General features: G+C 40.1%; 1 protein-coding gene across 9 annotated transcripts in view; it reads left to right on the top strand.

Moving 5' to 3' along the window:
- Positions 1 to 691: 691 nt before the first annotated feature.
- Positions 692 to 16,511, top strand: part of ablim2 (actin binding LIM protein family, member 2) — an 83,909-nt gene continuing 68,089 nt past the window's right edge. For 7 of the 9 annotated variants that reach the window (XM_020594882.1, XM_020594878.1, XM_020594877.1 and 4 more), the window contains exon 1: positions 15,968 to 16,164. In XM_020594882.1, the coding sequence (XP_020450538.1) occupies positions 16,143 to 16,164 (22 nt within the window). In that variant the 5' untranslated portion in view covers positions 15,968 to 16,142. Of the gene's footprint in view, positions 997 to 15,967; positions 16,165 to 16,511 lie in introns of those variants that run through there. The other 2 variants (XM_020594876.1, XM_020594883.1) reach the window with 2 other exon arrangements.

The following is a 16,511-nucleotide window of genomic DNA, read 5'->3' as shown; positions in this document are numbered from 1 at the left end:
CATTTCCGTTTCTTTCCAATGAACAGGCTTATAGCCCAACATCAGCAGCAGACTGCTCATAGAATGGATGTTTTATTTCTTAAAGACCAGAACTGCCATGTAACCCGCGCCACCGTCCGCCCGAGGACGCTCCGTTTAGGAGCAGATTGCTGGATGCTGAAACAAAACACAGACAAGATGTCGCTATTACCTATCAGGAGACAGGAAGCTATGGATTTCTTTCTTCAAAATAAAAGCTTAAGAGGCTGTGGAGCAGTTGGTTGCACATGAGCATTTTGTTCACACAAAACAATGTTGCATCAAAACAAATTTCATCCAAGGGCAGTTATTCCCAAATTTATTTTTTATTCATGTAAACATCTGTCTCTCCCAAACAGGCTTCTAGTTTGTTGATGACTGATCATGCCCAGACCAGACCTAACCCAACAAATAAATACACTCCTCTGTAGATTTAATCAGTGCTGCAAATAAACTATTATGAACGAGTTAAGCTTTTTATGACAAAAAAGAGTGCATGACACGGTTGAGAGAAAGACTACTTCAGCCAGATCATTCTTATTTTGCCACCTACTGTAAAACACCTCCAAATAGCCATCGCTTTAATCTGAATTTCGACCTTTATTTTGAGATGTCACTGAGGAAACTCTATTCAATCCTCTCTCTAGCTTGACTCTAGTCTTGCCTCTCCACTGTGCGCCCACACCCAACCTGCGCTGTCGCGGTGGAGAGAGGCAGCGCAGCCCTGCAGTGTTTGCAGTTCATCGTCTACACATTGCGGCTGTTTTCAGGAGATCTTTGCGGCCTCAGCACACAGAGACAACCAGGCTGTCTGCAGCATCTCCAGTGTAAACGATTCCTTCCATTCATTCTACTGGCCGCACTGAGGCTTGTGCGCTCTGGTCCTATTGGCATCATCCATGTACTGTCAATGTGGATAGTGGCTTAGTGCATCATTTGACTAGAGAAGACACCCGAGTCGCACCATGAGCAGCACCGGTAAGATCTTACCCCTCTTTCTTTAGTAACTGGGAAAATTCTAGATCTCAAGGAGGAACTTCACTAATATTAGAATAAAATGCCTTTAGGGCTTCCAGTGTAGCTGTGTTGAGCAGTCTGTGGTTGCTTTGTCATAATTTACACATTTTCCACTGCTATGAGATCAGTGTAATACTCCCTTGTGTGAAAGATTTATACTACAAATAGCTTGTTGTCCTTTATCTGCTAATGGAGGCAGCATCATCTGGGTACACCCTAATGAGCGATGCTACAATTAAGCTTGAGGTTGTCTGGTGTTAGGACACAGTTTGAAATTTGTTCCAAGAGAAATTAACTTCATGCTGGCTAATTAGACAGGATGTAGAAACGTCCACACCGGGTTTCGTGGCTCTTTTCTGTCAGATTGCTCTGCAGCAACTCCTGGATTAAAGAGGAATGACTGTTTTCTATAGGCCTGACTCCTGTTGTCACAGCTGGCTTTGTCACTGAGGAAGATTCAGCAGATGTAACAAGAGGCTGGTCTTCATTTGAAGCCTGTATGATGCCAGGTCCTGCAGCAGCAGCAGCAGCAGCAGCAGCAGCGGCAGGGCTGCCCCGTGCTGCACATATGTAAATAAATACATATAGTTAATGCTAGAACTAACAGAACACACATTCTGCTGGTTCCTCATATGAAAGACCTTATGAGTTTGAGCTGTGGTTGTAAAAAATAAATGGCACAGAGGCTTTTGTGAAAAGCTAAAATCAAAATTCTAGATTGATGTCAAAGATGGTCTGATGTTTGTTGCTGCCAGGGAATAACAACAATCTGCAGTCACTCTTATCTTTATCTTATATTTTATCTCAGAAGTGATACGTTATATAAGACAATATTAATCCCTTCAAGTCAGAATTGAAATAGGAAACTCAGGCCAGATATTTCAATCCCCAGGCTAAAATCAACATGGCAGCTTAATCACAGTGCTAACATACTTATAATTCAATGTGGTATTAACCTAACCTCAAATTCATGTGGCAAACAGATGAACTTTTAATCTAAGTGAGCAATTTTCATTTGCTCAGGTCGGCTGCTGAGTTGCTAGCTAACAGTATTTTTTGAGATAATGCTGTATTTGCAACACATCAGTAAGGCTGTTATTGCAAGCAGTTGAGCTGTTGTTATTCTGATTTGGATATATCAGGAATTTTTGACAGCTACAATACCCCCTGCTTCATGAAGTTGCAGACGTGTCAACAAACCAGTGGCAATATAACTGCACATTGATGCTAACATAACTAGCAGTTGTGTAGCAATCATATTCATTATTGAGTCCAATTTAGTTTAGTACACTACTAAAAAACATCCATATAGCATTTTTATCTAGTTTTGTCAAATGAACTGTTAAAAATACTGTATGTGACTTGATAGCAAATAGGCAATTTAGTATTGTGACTGCAAGTATAGAAATGGGTTTACTGTAGCTATCGCACAGTGATGTTAAGAATGCTCCCAGGACAGGAGGGTTTCCCATTCTTTCCTTTCTGCTGATGTCGTGTGAATGCAGAACAACACTGGCTCCTGTGCAGACAATAGAATTTAAGATGAAGAAACTCCACCCTGGAATTGTGGCAGTTTGGATTCTGACAGGGACTGGTCCAAATAATAAATCTAGCTATTCAATCCAGAAAGCATGGATAGTTCTCAGCCTTAATGAGCAGACTCACTGATACTGTGTAGCACGACTGCTAGTGAACTAGTGCTGCAGTTTACCTGGGAGTCCAGATTGGACAAATTCATTAGCACACGGCTGTAAACTGTGAGAGAAACAGACAAATGTCAGACTTTGTTTGTGTAGGACTTGGTGATATGTTCTACAAGCCTGACCTGTTAACTCCTCTGGAATGTTGGCTGGATGTGTGAATAGACATGAGCAGAAATTTGATTTCAGATCTCTACCTGTCTCTGACAGCTGGTCTCCACATGTATGGCCAGGATGCTCTGAATAAACGATGTCAGGTGTGTGTGTAAAGACAGATCCAGTTTGTTTTCAATATAGCTGCTGAGCTAGAATTCAATCTTAAAGACATGTGGGCCTTGGTTTCTATTGGGTGACTGTGCAAATGAACAGGTCTCTCATCCACATCTGAGGCTGGTGTTTCTCGATCCAGCCTCGAGCCTGACAGTGCAATGGATTTGTCCCGATATTCCACCAGAATTTTATGAGATTCCTTTATATATGAGGCCTTCAGTGACTATATGAAAGACTGAAACCTGCTTTTCTTGATCCATCCTGCTCCTGACAACGCAGTGTTATTTATCCTGGCATCCTACCAGCATCCTCCATGAGCTCATAGAATTCCTGGATAAAATTTCAGTCCTCAGTTCACATTATATTTCCCTGATGAAGAAGAAAAGAAGCATATATTCACGTTGATTTTGTTTAGTCTGTCTTTCAGAGAGAGATTTGTATTTACAGCTGCTTTTGGTGCCACCTGTGTTTGACATTGTTTACCTGGTCAAACCACAGGAGTGGCACACGTGTTTAAATAAACCTTTCAGAACAGGCTTAACACAATGAACACACCCTGAGAGCATCTGCAGAAAAACAGCACGTCATTCTGCATTCTTTTAATTCCAGAAAATCATAAATACACTTCATCCTTTGTTGATCACTATCTGTGCAGCAGCAGAGGGTTACTGTAAGTGACATTACAGGCCTTGAATGTAAATCATAGGCATCTTTGTAGCTGAGACACATTGACATCACTTCACCACAGGAGATAATTATCAGTGTCTTATAGGGATGGATGATCAGACAGTGGCTTATTAATTCCAGCTCAGATTAATGCCACAGGTCACATCAGTTGGATCAATATTGTGCCTGAAACTGCCTGTTGACCCTTTGGCGATATGCTCACCACATGTTCTTTAGAGGAAGCCAGCCCTGTGGCTTTCCAAAAGTACAAAGAAAGATGCAGAATATCAGCTCACCCAAGTGCATCACCAACATCATGAGCAGTAAGACATTCATCAAAGTTGACTACAGCACCTTCACAAAGAACCCGTCCAGTTTTATTTTGAGGATTTTCAGAGGGCAGTTCATACTTTTATCAGCTCTAGGTTCGACTATAACACTTTGTATGTTGGTGTAAATCAATCATTACTTTCTCATCTTCATTTAGTCAGAATCAGAATCGAATCTGAATCAGCTTTATTGGCCAGGTGTGTTGGACACACGAGGAATTTGACTCTGGTACATCAGCTCTCAATGTGGATGTACATATCCTCATGCAAGGGGCAAGTAAACAGTAAACCAGCATAAGGCTGTGTAGTATAACAAAATAAGCAGTATTAACAGCAACAAACAGTGCAAACAATGCAGAATAAGCAGTATAAACAGGCAGTAAACAATGCAGACAGACAAGGAATGCTCATTGAAATGAGATAAACAGGAATAAAGATAGAGTACTTAAAACTAGAGACCTCTACAAATCTGTATAATCTGTACAAGGTATATTTACAGGTGTTGCACTGAGAGTTAAAGTCCAATCTTACTATCGTGCGTTAAGTGTTCATCAGAGCGACAGCCTGGGGGAAGAAACTGCCCCTGTACCCGGTTGTCTTGGTGCACAGTGACCTGTAGCGCCGTCCAGAGGGGAGGAGTTCAAACAGATTGTATCCGGGGTGTGAGGGGTCTGCAGTGATCCTCTCTGCCCTCCTTTTGATCCGTGAGGTGTACAGGTCCTCCATGGAGGGCAGGCTCACACCAATGACCTTTTCTGCAGTCCTCACTGTCCAAAATTCTGCTACTCTTGTCATTACTCATACACATAAATATGATCATATGACACCTGTTTTGCACTTACTCAGTTGACTTCTGATACATTATAGAATTGATTTTGAACTTCTGTTCATTTTTAATGCCCTACATGGTAAAACTTCATCCTACTTAGCTGAGCTTCTGGTTGCCCGTACACACTGTAGAGATCTCATGTTCTCCAACCAAATTCTTTTGGATGTCCCGAGATCGAGGTGGAAGCCGGAGTAAACACACTTATATGATTATGTGTTGGCAGTTGTGGCACTGTTGCAGGAGGGCTGGTTCTCTCTGGCTCTCTGCTGTCATATAATATGTGTCACAAGGCATGAGGTGGAGCAGTGTGCAGGAGTTTTACGCTGAAAGGCATGTGCCTCAAGGCTGTGTGCATGTGCTGTGAAGTGTACTCTGTGTCAGGAATGATGATGTATGTGTTTACACGTGCTTGAAGTGTTTGTAGAGGAAAAGATAGACTTAGAAGAGACAGGAAAAATACTGGTGCACCTGGATGTGTGCATTTCTATCGAGCTATGATGGGTGAGTGCATCAAGGCCAGGCTGATAGTGGCCAGTCACTGTGCTCCGTCTGGCATAATGGGTTAGCAGTGAATGACAAATGATCGGCAATAGATTATGATCAAGAGCGTAGCTAAACATGAACCTATTGTCTATTAATCTGTTAATCTTGTAATCCTAATTATTTATTGATACAATTATTCAAATTTTTGTCCTATGTAAGCAAAACACACACAAGCAAAAAATGTTACACTGTAACTCATCAGTTCATTTTGTGTTCAGCTTGATAATTATGGGTAATGAGTATTGGTTAGTGCTTTTCTAAAGGTTTATCAGGAGTTAACAGAAAGTCATTCTTCTGTAGCTGTTGCTGCCATGCTGTCACTGCAGTGGTGCCCCAGCACTGCTGAGTGAAATAACAGTGGACACAAGTGGTGGGCAGGTTCAGACTGGAGTCAGGCTGACACCACAGCTCTTCTTACTGGGATAAATACTGGCTGACCTCACTGGTGCTAAGCCCTTGTGCTGGGGCTACACACACACACACACTAAATACACACAGAGGTAATTAAGCCTGCAATGTGGTGTGGGCTTGTGACATTTCCCTGCAGCCTGCTGTTTTACATGGGGCTTTGATGAAGGCAGGAATGGCATGTTGTTTGACTCCACAGACGGAACACTTTGCAATACACAGTTTTCAGATAGTCATAGCTGGTATTTTCTGATTGAGACTGTAAAATATATACATTATATTATGTATAAATTTGATCCTTTTATGGTGGAAGCTGTGCATAAACTGCATTGACACTGTCTTGGGACACTAACTCATATGTTTTTTTCAGTGTTACACTAACCTTAACAATATGCTTACTGGCCGCCACCAAAGTGAAGATAATGTTTTTGCCAGCGTTAGCGTTTGTTGGTTTGTTTGTTCACAGCAGAACTCAAAATGTAATGACTGGATTTTGATGACAATTGGTGAGGTAAGGTGTGGCCCACAGAGCAACTGACTGGACTTCGGTGCTGATCCGTATCACCATCCAGTTCCTGGAAATTTTTAAAAATGATTCTTCACCATTGTGAGTTTCTTCCATCTGGTCATTTTAGGGTTTCTTGCAGTAAGGACTAAATGCTTTTTCGTCTCAGTGGCAATGGGCCTGCTAAATTCTTGTCACAATTTTGACTAATTGAACTGAACTGAAAATGTCTCCGCTATTTGCTTGGGTTTTTTTTTGCTGATTAGGTTGCTTGTCTGTATTCACCTGGCTGCCATAACCCCTTCTGGGGGACAATAAAGATTGATTTATTGAGTTTTGGGAAGGCTGTTGACTTTATGTGAGAGCCCACCTTGTAGCAAAAGTGTGGGACATTTATTTAGCTGTCCATGGCATTTACTAATTACTCATTTCTGTAGTTTATCTTGAATAAGTCTTAAACTAATGATGGCGTCCATGTGAATCCAAATGCCAGTGGTAGGTTTTCATTGTCAAAGAATCATATTATCAGGGTAAAATTATCACGTGAATATTGCTTTTAGGTGCAATGGCATTATGGGAAAACAGATCTGTCTTGGCGGATGTTTGCTCTCTCTTAGTGCTGTCTAGTTTGCCATTTACCAGAGTTGGAGTACAAGGTACTGTACAAGATGTTGGTGTACTTAGCCTTGCTTAGCTTAAAGACTGGAAATGGGAGAAACTGGTAGCTTAATCAAAAGCAAAAAAATAAATAAAGGAATTTATTATGGCTGAATGAAAACAGAAGTATGGCATTGTGTTCAAAAAGAAATGAGAACCCTCAGACTTTCCTACTGCAGATTGCTTTCCTCCAAACGTTTCACATCCATTAGGTTATACTTTATTCATTCCTCCTGGCGTACCTCTCAGGTCCAGTATGCACCACGGAGCTCCCCAATAATAAGTCCTCTTTGCTGAACATGCTGAGTGTGTGACATTTAGGTGTGACATCAGCCTTCAAGGTCAGCCATGCATTTTGCAGGGAGGTCTACGATACAGTACACAGAGTTATGTTACAGGCTGTGTTCAAGCAGCAGTAGCATGTTGACTAAGTAACTGCAATGTAATTAAATGAGCTGCCATTATAAGGAAACGTTCCTTTAATTCTTAATGTATTTTCTACAACCTATTCATGTATTTTGTATTTTAATTAATCATTTATTTAATTAACATTTACTTTGGAACTCCATAATTAGCAGCATTAAATAACTTCTGGTTCTATTATTCATTCATTTTCTACCGCTTAGGCCCTGAATGGGGTCACGGGTGGGGCCGGAGCCAATCCCGGCCGGCAATCGGGTGAAGGCGGGGTACACCCTGGACAGGTCGCCAATCCATCGCAGTGGTTCTATTATTTTGATGTTTTACTTATCAGCACTATAATTACGAGCCACTGATGAGCATGTGTTACAAGCAAATATACAGTATCTGTATATTTGGAAGCCATAGTCATTTGCAATTTGTGTTGGAGCAGTGTTCACAAATAAATTTTGTGAAATGTGTTAATATGAATGAGTGGAAATGATCTCAACATGCAAACTGCAGCTTGTATGTAGAAAATTTGGTTAAACTGCATTATGTAATAGTTGTTATAGTAGTAGTTTAGGCATTATGCAGAACCTTTCTGATTTTGTGGTAAGAAGCAGCTTTCTGTCTGAATGTCCATGTGGAACTCCTAATCTATTAAATATGTCACAAATAAAGGGAAAGCCAACATAAAGTGTCTACTATGGCATTGGTCTACTATGAGAAGATGAACAGCAGTATTCACTTTCACATTCACCATTTTCGTGGAGAATACTCTCTAAAACCACTACAAAATTTCTATAACATATGGTTCACATCATTTTCATCAGACCCTTCAGGGACTCTGTACTCTGTATGGAAGCACTTGCATCCCTTATATTCCATCCTTCAGTTATTTAGGCCTTTGCTTTTGTCATGCAGCTTTCACTGAAGGCTTTTGAGTGTCCCACGTTACTGTATGTCTAAATACTGTTTCAGATGGTGACTTTTGTAGTTTTATGAGGAATGACCTAGAACTCTTCATGCAGAATTCATGATACAGCAGAAGCAGAGGGTAACACACCCTCATGTATGCACAGGGACACAGAAACAAATGTCTTATTCAGTTCACAGATCTCCTAATTTAACACTCTTCTGAATAACTAACAAATACATCAAATGAAAGCCATGTGTATTCTCAATCTCAAACTGTGCTTTATGAAACCAGCTGACAAAAATCTGAGGACTTGATGTTTGATCTTATTGATACTCAAGATTCTCTTTATCTTTCACCATATGTATGGAAGTCTGCTCTCTGCCGTACAATAATAAAATCTTCCATGTAACAGAGACTTCTTTCTGCGATTGGAGGCACTGGCGAAATCACTTCATCATACATCCAGCTGTCAATTTACCCACCCATTTTGGGCTGCTTATTTGTGTCTGGGTGGCCATGGGGTAAGCAAGGTACACCAGATGTCCCTCTCACCCATAACATACTCCTGTCATTCTTGTGAGATCCTTGCATGATGTCCTCATGCCAAATAAGACATGTAATCCATCCAGAGCCTTTTGACTCCATCCTAGGGTATTTTTTCTCTTGGACATACTTGTAATACTTTCACAGGGACATGTCCGGAGGGGAATCCTGGTGGATCCTGTGGCAGATCAAATGCTGGGCTACTTAAACTGACTCCTTTTAGTGTGAGGGAATGAAGGAGCAGCTGTTCTTCTACAACCTTCCTCTGGATTTCAAAACCGCTTACCTTGTCCTTAAGGGTAAGACCAAACACCCTGTGATAGAAATTATCCATCCATCCATTATCTATTCCGCTTATCCTGAATAGGGTCACGTGGGGGCTGGAGCCAGTCCCAGCTGGCATCAGGTGAGAGGTGGGGTCCACCCTGGACAGGTGTGATAGAAATTTTATTGTTTTATTCTTAATCAAATTTTTTTAAGTCACAAGACAGAGTTCGTTAACCATGGTTCAGGGTTAGAATCTAGAGCAACTGTTTAGTCGAGAACCCTGCCTTTGAGCTCAGCTTCTTTTTCATTATGGTGCTCACATTGCTTCATCGTGGGTATTCCGCTTGAATTGACTCTGTTAGCATGCTACGTTTTTGGTTAGTGGTTCACCACCTTGTTCTGAGAGTAGTCAAGCTTCCAGCATCATCTGTTTGACAGAAACATTCAGATTAAAAAAAATATTGTCTGACAATATTTTTTTAGGCAACAGTGAACAAATAAATTGACATTCAGACTGTCAGCACTCTCTCCCTCTCTCTCTCTCCAATTGGTTACTTACTGTACTGTCATTCACTCAGACCTTGAGTTAATGATTTAATTCCAATTATAACACAACATTTTTAAAGAGATGAAAATATGTTCTAGTGGAGCTATTTGTAAGGGCTATATAGAGGAAACAGGAAATGGGTCTTTGTGTTATTCAAATGCATCATGGGAATGTGTCTTGGGAGCTAACTCTGCACTTTAAACCTTGATCAGATTACTGCTGTGTAGGGAGAGGGAGAGATCAATGGTTTCAGTGAATTATTCATCAGTTCACTTTCTCCTGAGTGTGCATGTGTTTTGTGTATTCTTGTCTTATGACTTATGTATTTTATTGACACTGGATTGTTGGCTATGGCTGTCCAATATTACACACACTGCTGTGCACTAATATGAGTCTTAAGATCTTTATGCTCACTTCTGCCATTGAAGAAACATTCTAAACACACTTCCCCCCTCCAAAACGTTCTCTTTCCTTTTCACCATCTTATATCCTATTCTCCTCTGCTCTCTCCTTTTTATTTGATCTCTGTCTCAATCCTAACCCTTTCTTTCCTTTTCCACCTATCTCATCTTCTCTTCTTTCCTTCCCTCATTGTTTCCTCTTGTTCTTCCTTTCTGCTTCTCTCCTTTTCTGTCCCATTTGTTTCTCCTATTTCTTGTGTCTAGTTTTTTCACTTCCTCTCTCTTCTTCTCCCCCATTTCTCGTCTGCTCTCCTCTTCTCTCCTCCTTTCTTCCTCTCCCCAGTGGCAGAATCAATTAACCAGATTACCACAGTCAAATCACAATGCATGCCATGTTTTCAAAGTAGGAACCTAAATGTAGGTCAGACTAATGATTTTTTTTTTTCTGGTGTTAATTCTCCTCATAAGATGGAGGGAAAGCTGTTATGAAGACCTAGATTTGCTTAATGTTGCTGATGATCACTAATCTTTAACATCAGCTGTGCAGCACTACACAGTGGACAAATTCTACTTTAGGATGAGAACTTGAGTTTACATTTAACATTAGATACAAAATAGTTTTAGAGTTAATAGTTTTAGAGTTAAGGTTGTGTTTTAGTACATTTTTCTTTTGTTGACATGCTAAATACTGCATGTTGCATGTTTAATTATGTGATGTTGAACTATAGGGTGTTTCCCTGTTTATTCACACAAGTAATTGCGATCATGTAGGCGCACACATCAAGGCCATAATTTCAATCAGATCTGTTGTTTGCGAACTCAACACTTCCCTCATGTTTACCTGCTGTTATGTTAAATTGAAGATAATGTACATTTTCATAACATTATAATGAGTCATGTCATACCCAGTACTTTATTTGTTGTTTTTCACCAGAATGGATGCTCTCACCCCTTAATTAATGCAGTCTATTTTACTTTGCCTTTTTTTTTAAATTGGAATTAAGCTATCAATAAAATTAATTGCTTCCTGGACAGATGTTTCACATTAAAAGATGATGAGCTCAAAGGTTATTATTCCTGCCTTTCATTCTTTGTCTTTCAATATGAAAATCTTGAATTATGTTCAATATGTTTTACAGCTTTTTATTTGCTGCTAAGCTACTATTACTGGAAGTCAACACTTCTTGCAGGTGTTTCACATCAGATGGCACTATTTTTCCTTTTGCCAGAAGGCTTTTTATGTCAAGCTATAATTCAGTAATTAATCTGTTATTCTAATTCTAATAATTAGAATTAGAATTAATAATTACTTCCTTTCAAGTAGCTCCAAGGTCGGTAAATTCAACCAGTGGTCACTGCGTCTTCCCCCACACAACCGCATACAGTCCCTAAGGAGAGAAATTAATTCCAACATGTAGCGCAGCTTTGACAATAACATCATGGATCATTAATCCGCTCATTAACCAGCATCACATCACATGCTGCTGACACACTGGCCTCAAGCAGTCAAAACAAACACGTACTGTGCTCCGGGGGAATCCATCCTTGATGGACTGATCATTGACTCCCCCAGGGCGCTTCATAGGCCGGCTGCTTGTAGGTTAGACCCGGTCAGGTAAAACAGCGAGTCCCTGTAATGAACCTTCCCGGACATGCAGTAACCTCAGGCCCTGTTCTTTTCTCCACATCCTCTGGGCACAGCTCAGCAACAGGAAGGAAAATACAGTATATCCACAAAACCTGGTGCAGTCAAAACATTACGCTCTTACAACGGCACTGGTGGATGTCAGGCAAGCTCACATGAACACATAAGTGCCTGGAGAATATGGCCATTCAAGGAAATCCCTAATCTATCACTTAATACTTTACATTATTGGAAAAAAAAGTCTCAGCAGCAAAAGTTGGCAAGACTTGTATAAACCAAGTAGCTTCTGCCTAGAAGTACTAGAATGTAGGTACATCTAATTTTTTTGAGCTTTTAATCATGTTTAAGATTATAATCCACCACTGTAACATTGTAGATAGGTCATCAAACAAGGAAAAGCATGTCATGGGCACTTTAATAAAGCATATGCAAAATGACACATTAGGTTGACAAAAAATGCTGCAATATGCACAAGTCTGCTAGAATCTCTACTCTACATTAAAGGAAAAAGAAAGGTTTAAATGAAAGAGGGAAAGAAAGATAATCTTGTTCTTGACTGTGAAGATGTTTTTATGCTGAATAGAAGCCTATGCAGATATCTTTCTTCCTGCTTTTTGGTGCTTTATCTTTGCCTAATTAAAAAAAGATGTGACAAAATGAGCTATTTCCTTCTTGCAACATTGTTCTTTGGCTGAAGCTACTTGTTTCAGTGTCAAACAAGACATGCTCCTCTAGAGAACATTGCAGAAAGTTGTTGCGAGACTATTGCAAAATTAAATCCCAATTGTCGTTGATCTCAGTTCGAGGGAAAAAAGCAGCTGGGTCATAGTGGCATTTATTCAAACTGCACCAGAAATTCTTATGAGAAAAACCCAAAGTGGCAGCTTTAATTATCTTATTTGGCATCTTGAGTCTAATAACTTTCACCATGTGGCTGTAAGTTGTGTTGTGGCTTCATTATATTTGACTTAGCTGGAAGTGGCAGTGTCGTGTTTTGCTCCCACTTTTGGATTTGTTGTAGACGCCACTTGGCAGCTGTGGTGCTGGATGATTTGCAATGCAGATCCGGTGTCTTTTTCTCTCCCTCACACCACACACACACACACACACACACACAAGTGGTGCCTACTGCTGAGTCACATGGCAAAGTCCACCATACACGCTGTTCCCTCGAAGCTTCCTACCTGCTGAGCACTTCCTTTTGTTTTTGTTTCTGTGATGATGTGCCACAGCTTCAGACAACAGAGAAAGAAAGGAGAGAGCAACAGAGGATGTGAGAGATGGAAGGGCATGGTGTTAGATAAAATGAGGCCATTCTCAATGCTCAGTCCCTGTCCCTCTGTCTCAGTTCACTGACAATCAGTGCAGCTTTTATATATTCTTGTGGTACATTTTGTCTGTTATTTTTGGTATTTTTTAATAACATCCTCTCTTGGCTCCTGCTGGTTTGGTGTGACCTAGTAGATACCCATTTACCTATAGTGTCAAGGTTCTGAATGCAGGTCATGCTGTGCTTGTTCTCTGTCTACTAGGGTTCAAGTGAAATCCTTTGTTTCCTGGTCAGTCCTTAAACCTTCAAGAGCTGATACACTGTGGTCAGGATGGTAACACAATATATAAGTACTGAGATATTTCACTGGACAAGTGAACCATCTGAGATGCTTTTAGCACTGAAGAGCATGTGATAGTAAGCAAAGTAGTCTAATTAGGATTCACCCCCTGGAGAACATGAAATTTTGTAGCTACTTTAAGGTCTTGGAAATATATCAATAGATCTTGAAAATCTTCACTCAAAACCACAAATATAAAACTGATGGTAGTACTTGAGGAAAAGTCATTGGATCACCAAAATGATAGGATATATCTTCTGGAAACTATGACTGTCTATCAACATTTGTGCCAAAATGTCAAGTAGATTTTCCCTTTGACAAAAGAAAACTTTGGCCTATTGATGGTGCTAAATGAGCAGTTAATGGATCACCAATACCATAAGGATTGATCCTCTGAGAGCCATGAATTAGTCTACTAGATTTCATGTCAATTATCATCAGCCAGTTGTCATCAAGACATTTCACTCCAGATGACGTACTGAAATATTTTATTTAATAAATGAGAACTATGACATGCTGATGGAGCTAGATGAAAAGACAGAGCATAACCAAAGTCAATGAGGTTCATCTTCTGGGGACCGCAAATGTCTGTACTAAATGTCATAGTAAACCAACCCTTAGTTGTTGAGATATTTCAATCTGAATTGGTGGACAAAACATCTGACAGTGCCACCTCTAAAAGCTTGGTGCCAGCTTTGCTAATACATTATATTTAGGCTGATCTCCCATAGGAGTGGCCACTTATGGCACGTCATCTGGTTCAGTCATGCACTGAATGCAGCACCAAATGAATCTGCCTAATTACTTCACCACTGTGGAAGTGTCCATTGTTTTATTGGGGCCCAGATCATGGAGAGAGTTCAGCATCATTGCCCTAAAGTTACCCTAAACCAGCTGAATGAAGAATGAGCTCATTGTTCCAGTCTTTCCACTCTACATATAATGTTCAGTCACATTACACAACCATTTACTATATGCTTTGGCCATAGAAATTGTTTGAGAGTAGTGAGCTGTCAAGTTATGCTGCATTATATATTATTACATTATGTGTCATGTTGGCTCATTTCACACTTGTTCACAGAAAACCAAAAACAGACACATTCAGAGGTCAGTCACCATCCATCTGCCCTTAAAACCTCAGACACATTCAGAGGTCAGTCACCATCTATCTGCCCTAACAGTGTAGCAAAGTGCTTAAAAGGTCCCGTTTTATACATTTGCATTATTTTTCCTACCACCCTCCTGTTCAGGATGTCAACTGTGCCCTTATCTTTGTTGGTATAAAGCTGGTTTGATTACAGCAACACCAAATAATCTCTGAGTCTAAGTGTTGCCACTTGCTGGATATTGATTGCATATCAGCTTTAATCAATGGTGAGGGTCAAATTCAGATACCAACAAACACACGGTAGCTCAATAAGAGTTCTCCATGAACATAAATCAGGAGTCAGATGCATGTCTGTGGAGAGTCTCAGTCATCCCGGTCATGATATATAGTCGATAAAAAGTTAAAAGTTGGCAGCTGGTCTTGCTTGAGGTTCTTGAAGCATCAACTGATTAGGTGTGACTGGAGCACCACTACTTGTTTAACTCACAAAACTAACGCTATTTGAATAACAGCATTGGATGGGAAACTGCATTTATTTGCATTGTCTTTTGCCAGTGATCTCAATATCTGGTTAAAGTTTGTGGTCTTGTAGGAAACAGCTTACTTTGTGTGAACAACTTCGAACTATGTCAAAAATAAGCTATTTAATTTCTACAATTGCTGTTGACATTCCTAAACCTTTAGCCCAACTAAGGCTCTAGGTATTGTACTTTTTAACCATTTTTATAGTAGCATTAATTGATTCTTTTGGCTACTTGGGGGAATCTTTAGAAAAGCTTTACAAAATTGATATGGCTCACATGCTAACACCACCACAGTTGCTTGCTTACATGTTTAGGTGAAGTTAAGTGGCATTCATTTGGAGTCATATTTGTTGTCACCTGATAAAAATAAGTCCCCTTTTCAATTAACGTTTAGCTGTGTTTTGGTCTCTTCACAACTTTCTTCACAAGTTAGTTCCTAGTTTTGTCTGTCTGCTGACTGATGCTCACTTGATAGCTTACAGTGGGTTTAGCTCATGTTTTTTGTTGTTTTGATCCATGGCCAGAATGCTAGAATTTTCATTTAGTAGAAATACTGATTAGTGCAGATTACTGTACCTTCATTATCTTCTAAGATAAATATTAATATTAGCATCCTCTAATAGCTCAAATTCTCATGCATAATTCTGTAATTACTGTTAATACTGAAAATATTGATTAGTGCAGCTTTACTCTGTAAAATGCTGTGGAAGTGCTGCTGAAAAAGATGGATGAAACGCTATTTATGTACCCTGATGCAAAAAAATAACCAGAGGGAACAGAGTTTTTTCCTGCAGAAAATTTGAACATACCTGTACAGTAGAACCCCCATTCGGGGTATGTCACTGGGCTGCCAAAGATGAGTTTAGAGTGGACTGAGAGGAGTGGGACACACTTGGTGACAGAAGGAGGTGTCATTCTCTTTAAGCTGCACATGCTTCTATTTATAACAGATAGCTGAAATAACTTAGAGAAGTGGGAGAGAGAGAGAGAGAGAGAAAGAGAGATACATAGGTAATCATATGACCCACAGCTCATTCCACAGATAGAGACGGACAGAGCACCACTCTATGTCCCATCTGCTATTACACCAGAGCTGCAGAGCGTAAAGAGGATGTGTCGCGACACCATTAGAGAACTCTGAATAGATTTATTTATTTTGTTATATCGTTTGTGATTATTATCACTGAAGGACATAACAATATATCATATCTGAGTGAGCTGAGTTGACAGCTGGATGACAATGCCAGAGGAAAAAGGTAATTATGACCTTCAGTAACCTTTGATTAACTGTATGGGGTGTGCTCACCAGTGGGAGAGGAAAGAGTAGCCAATGATTTGTTTCACTTCTATCATAAGTAGATATGACTCAATAAACAGAGCAACAGATAATAAACTATTGTAAAATTTAAAAAAACACCTTTAATGAGATATATACAGTGCCACATGCATACAATCATGTACACACAGAAACATACACACAACCTTTGACTGTGTCTCAGTCCTAGCCAAGGACTGTGTATACTGGGTGTGTGATGTAATAGCTGGCTGGTTGTCAGCAGCCTCAGCGACGCCCGTCACTACTGAGAGACCGCCAGTAAACAAA

The sequence above is a fragment of the Monopterus albus genome, unplaced genomic scaffold (assembly GCF_001952655.1).
Source record: "Monopterus albus unplaced genomic scaffold, M_albus_1.0 scaffold25.1, whole genome shotgun sequence".
Lineage (NCBI taxonomy): Eukaryota > Metazoa > Chordata > Actinopteri > Synbranchiformes > Synbranchidae > Monopterus > Monopterus albus.
The sequence above is the reverse complement of the archived record's forward strand: the minus strand, read 5'-3'. Positions and strand labels throughout refer to the sequence as shown.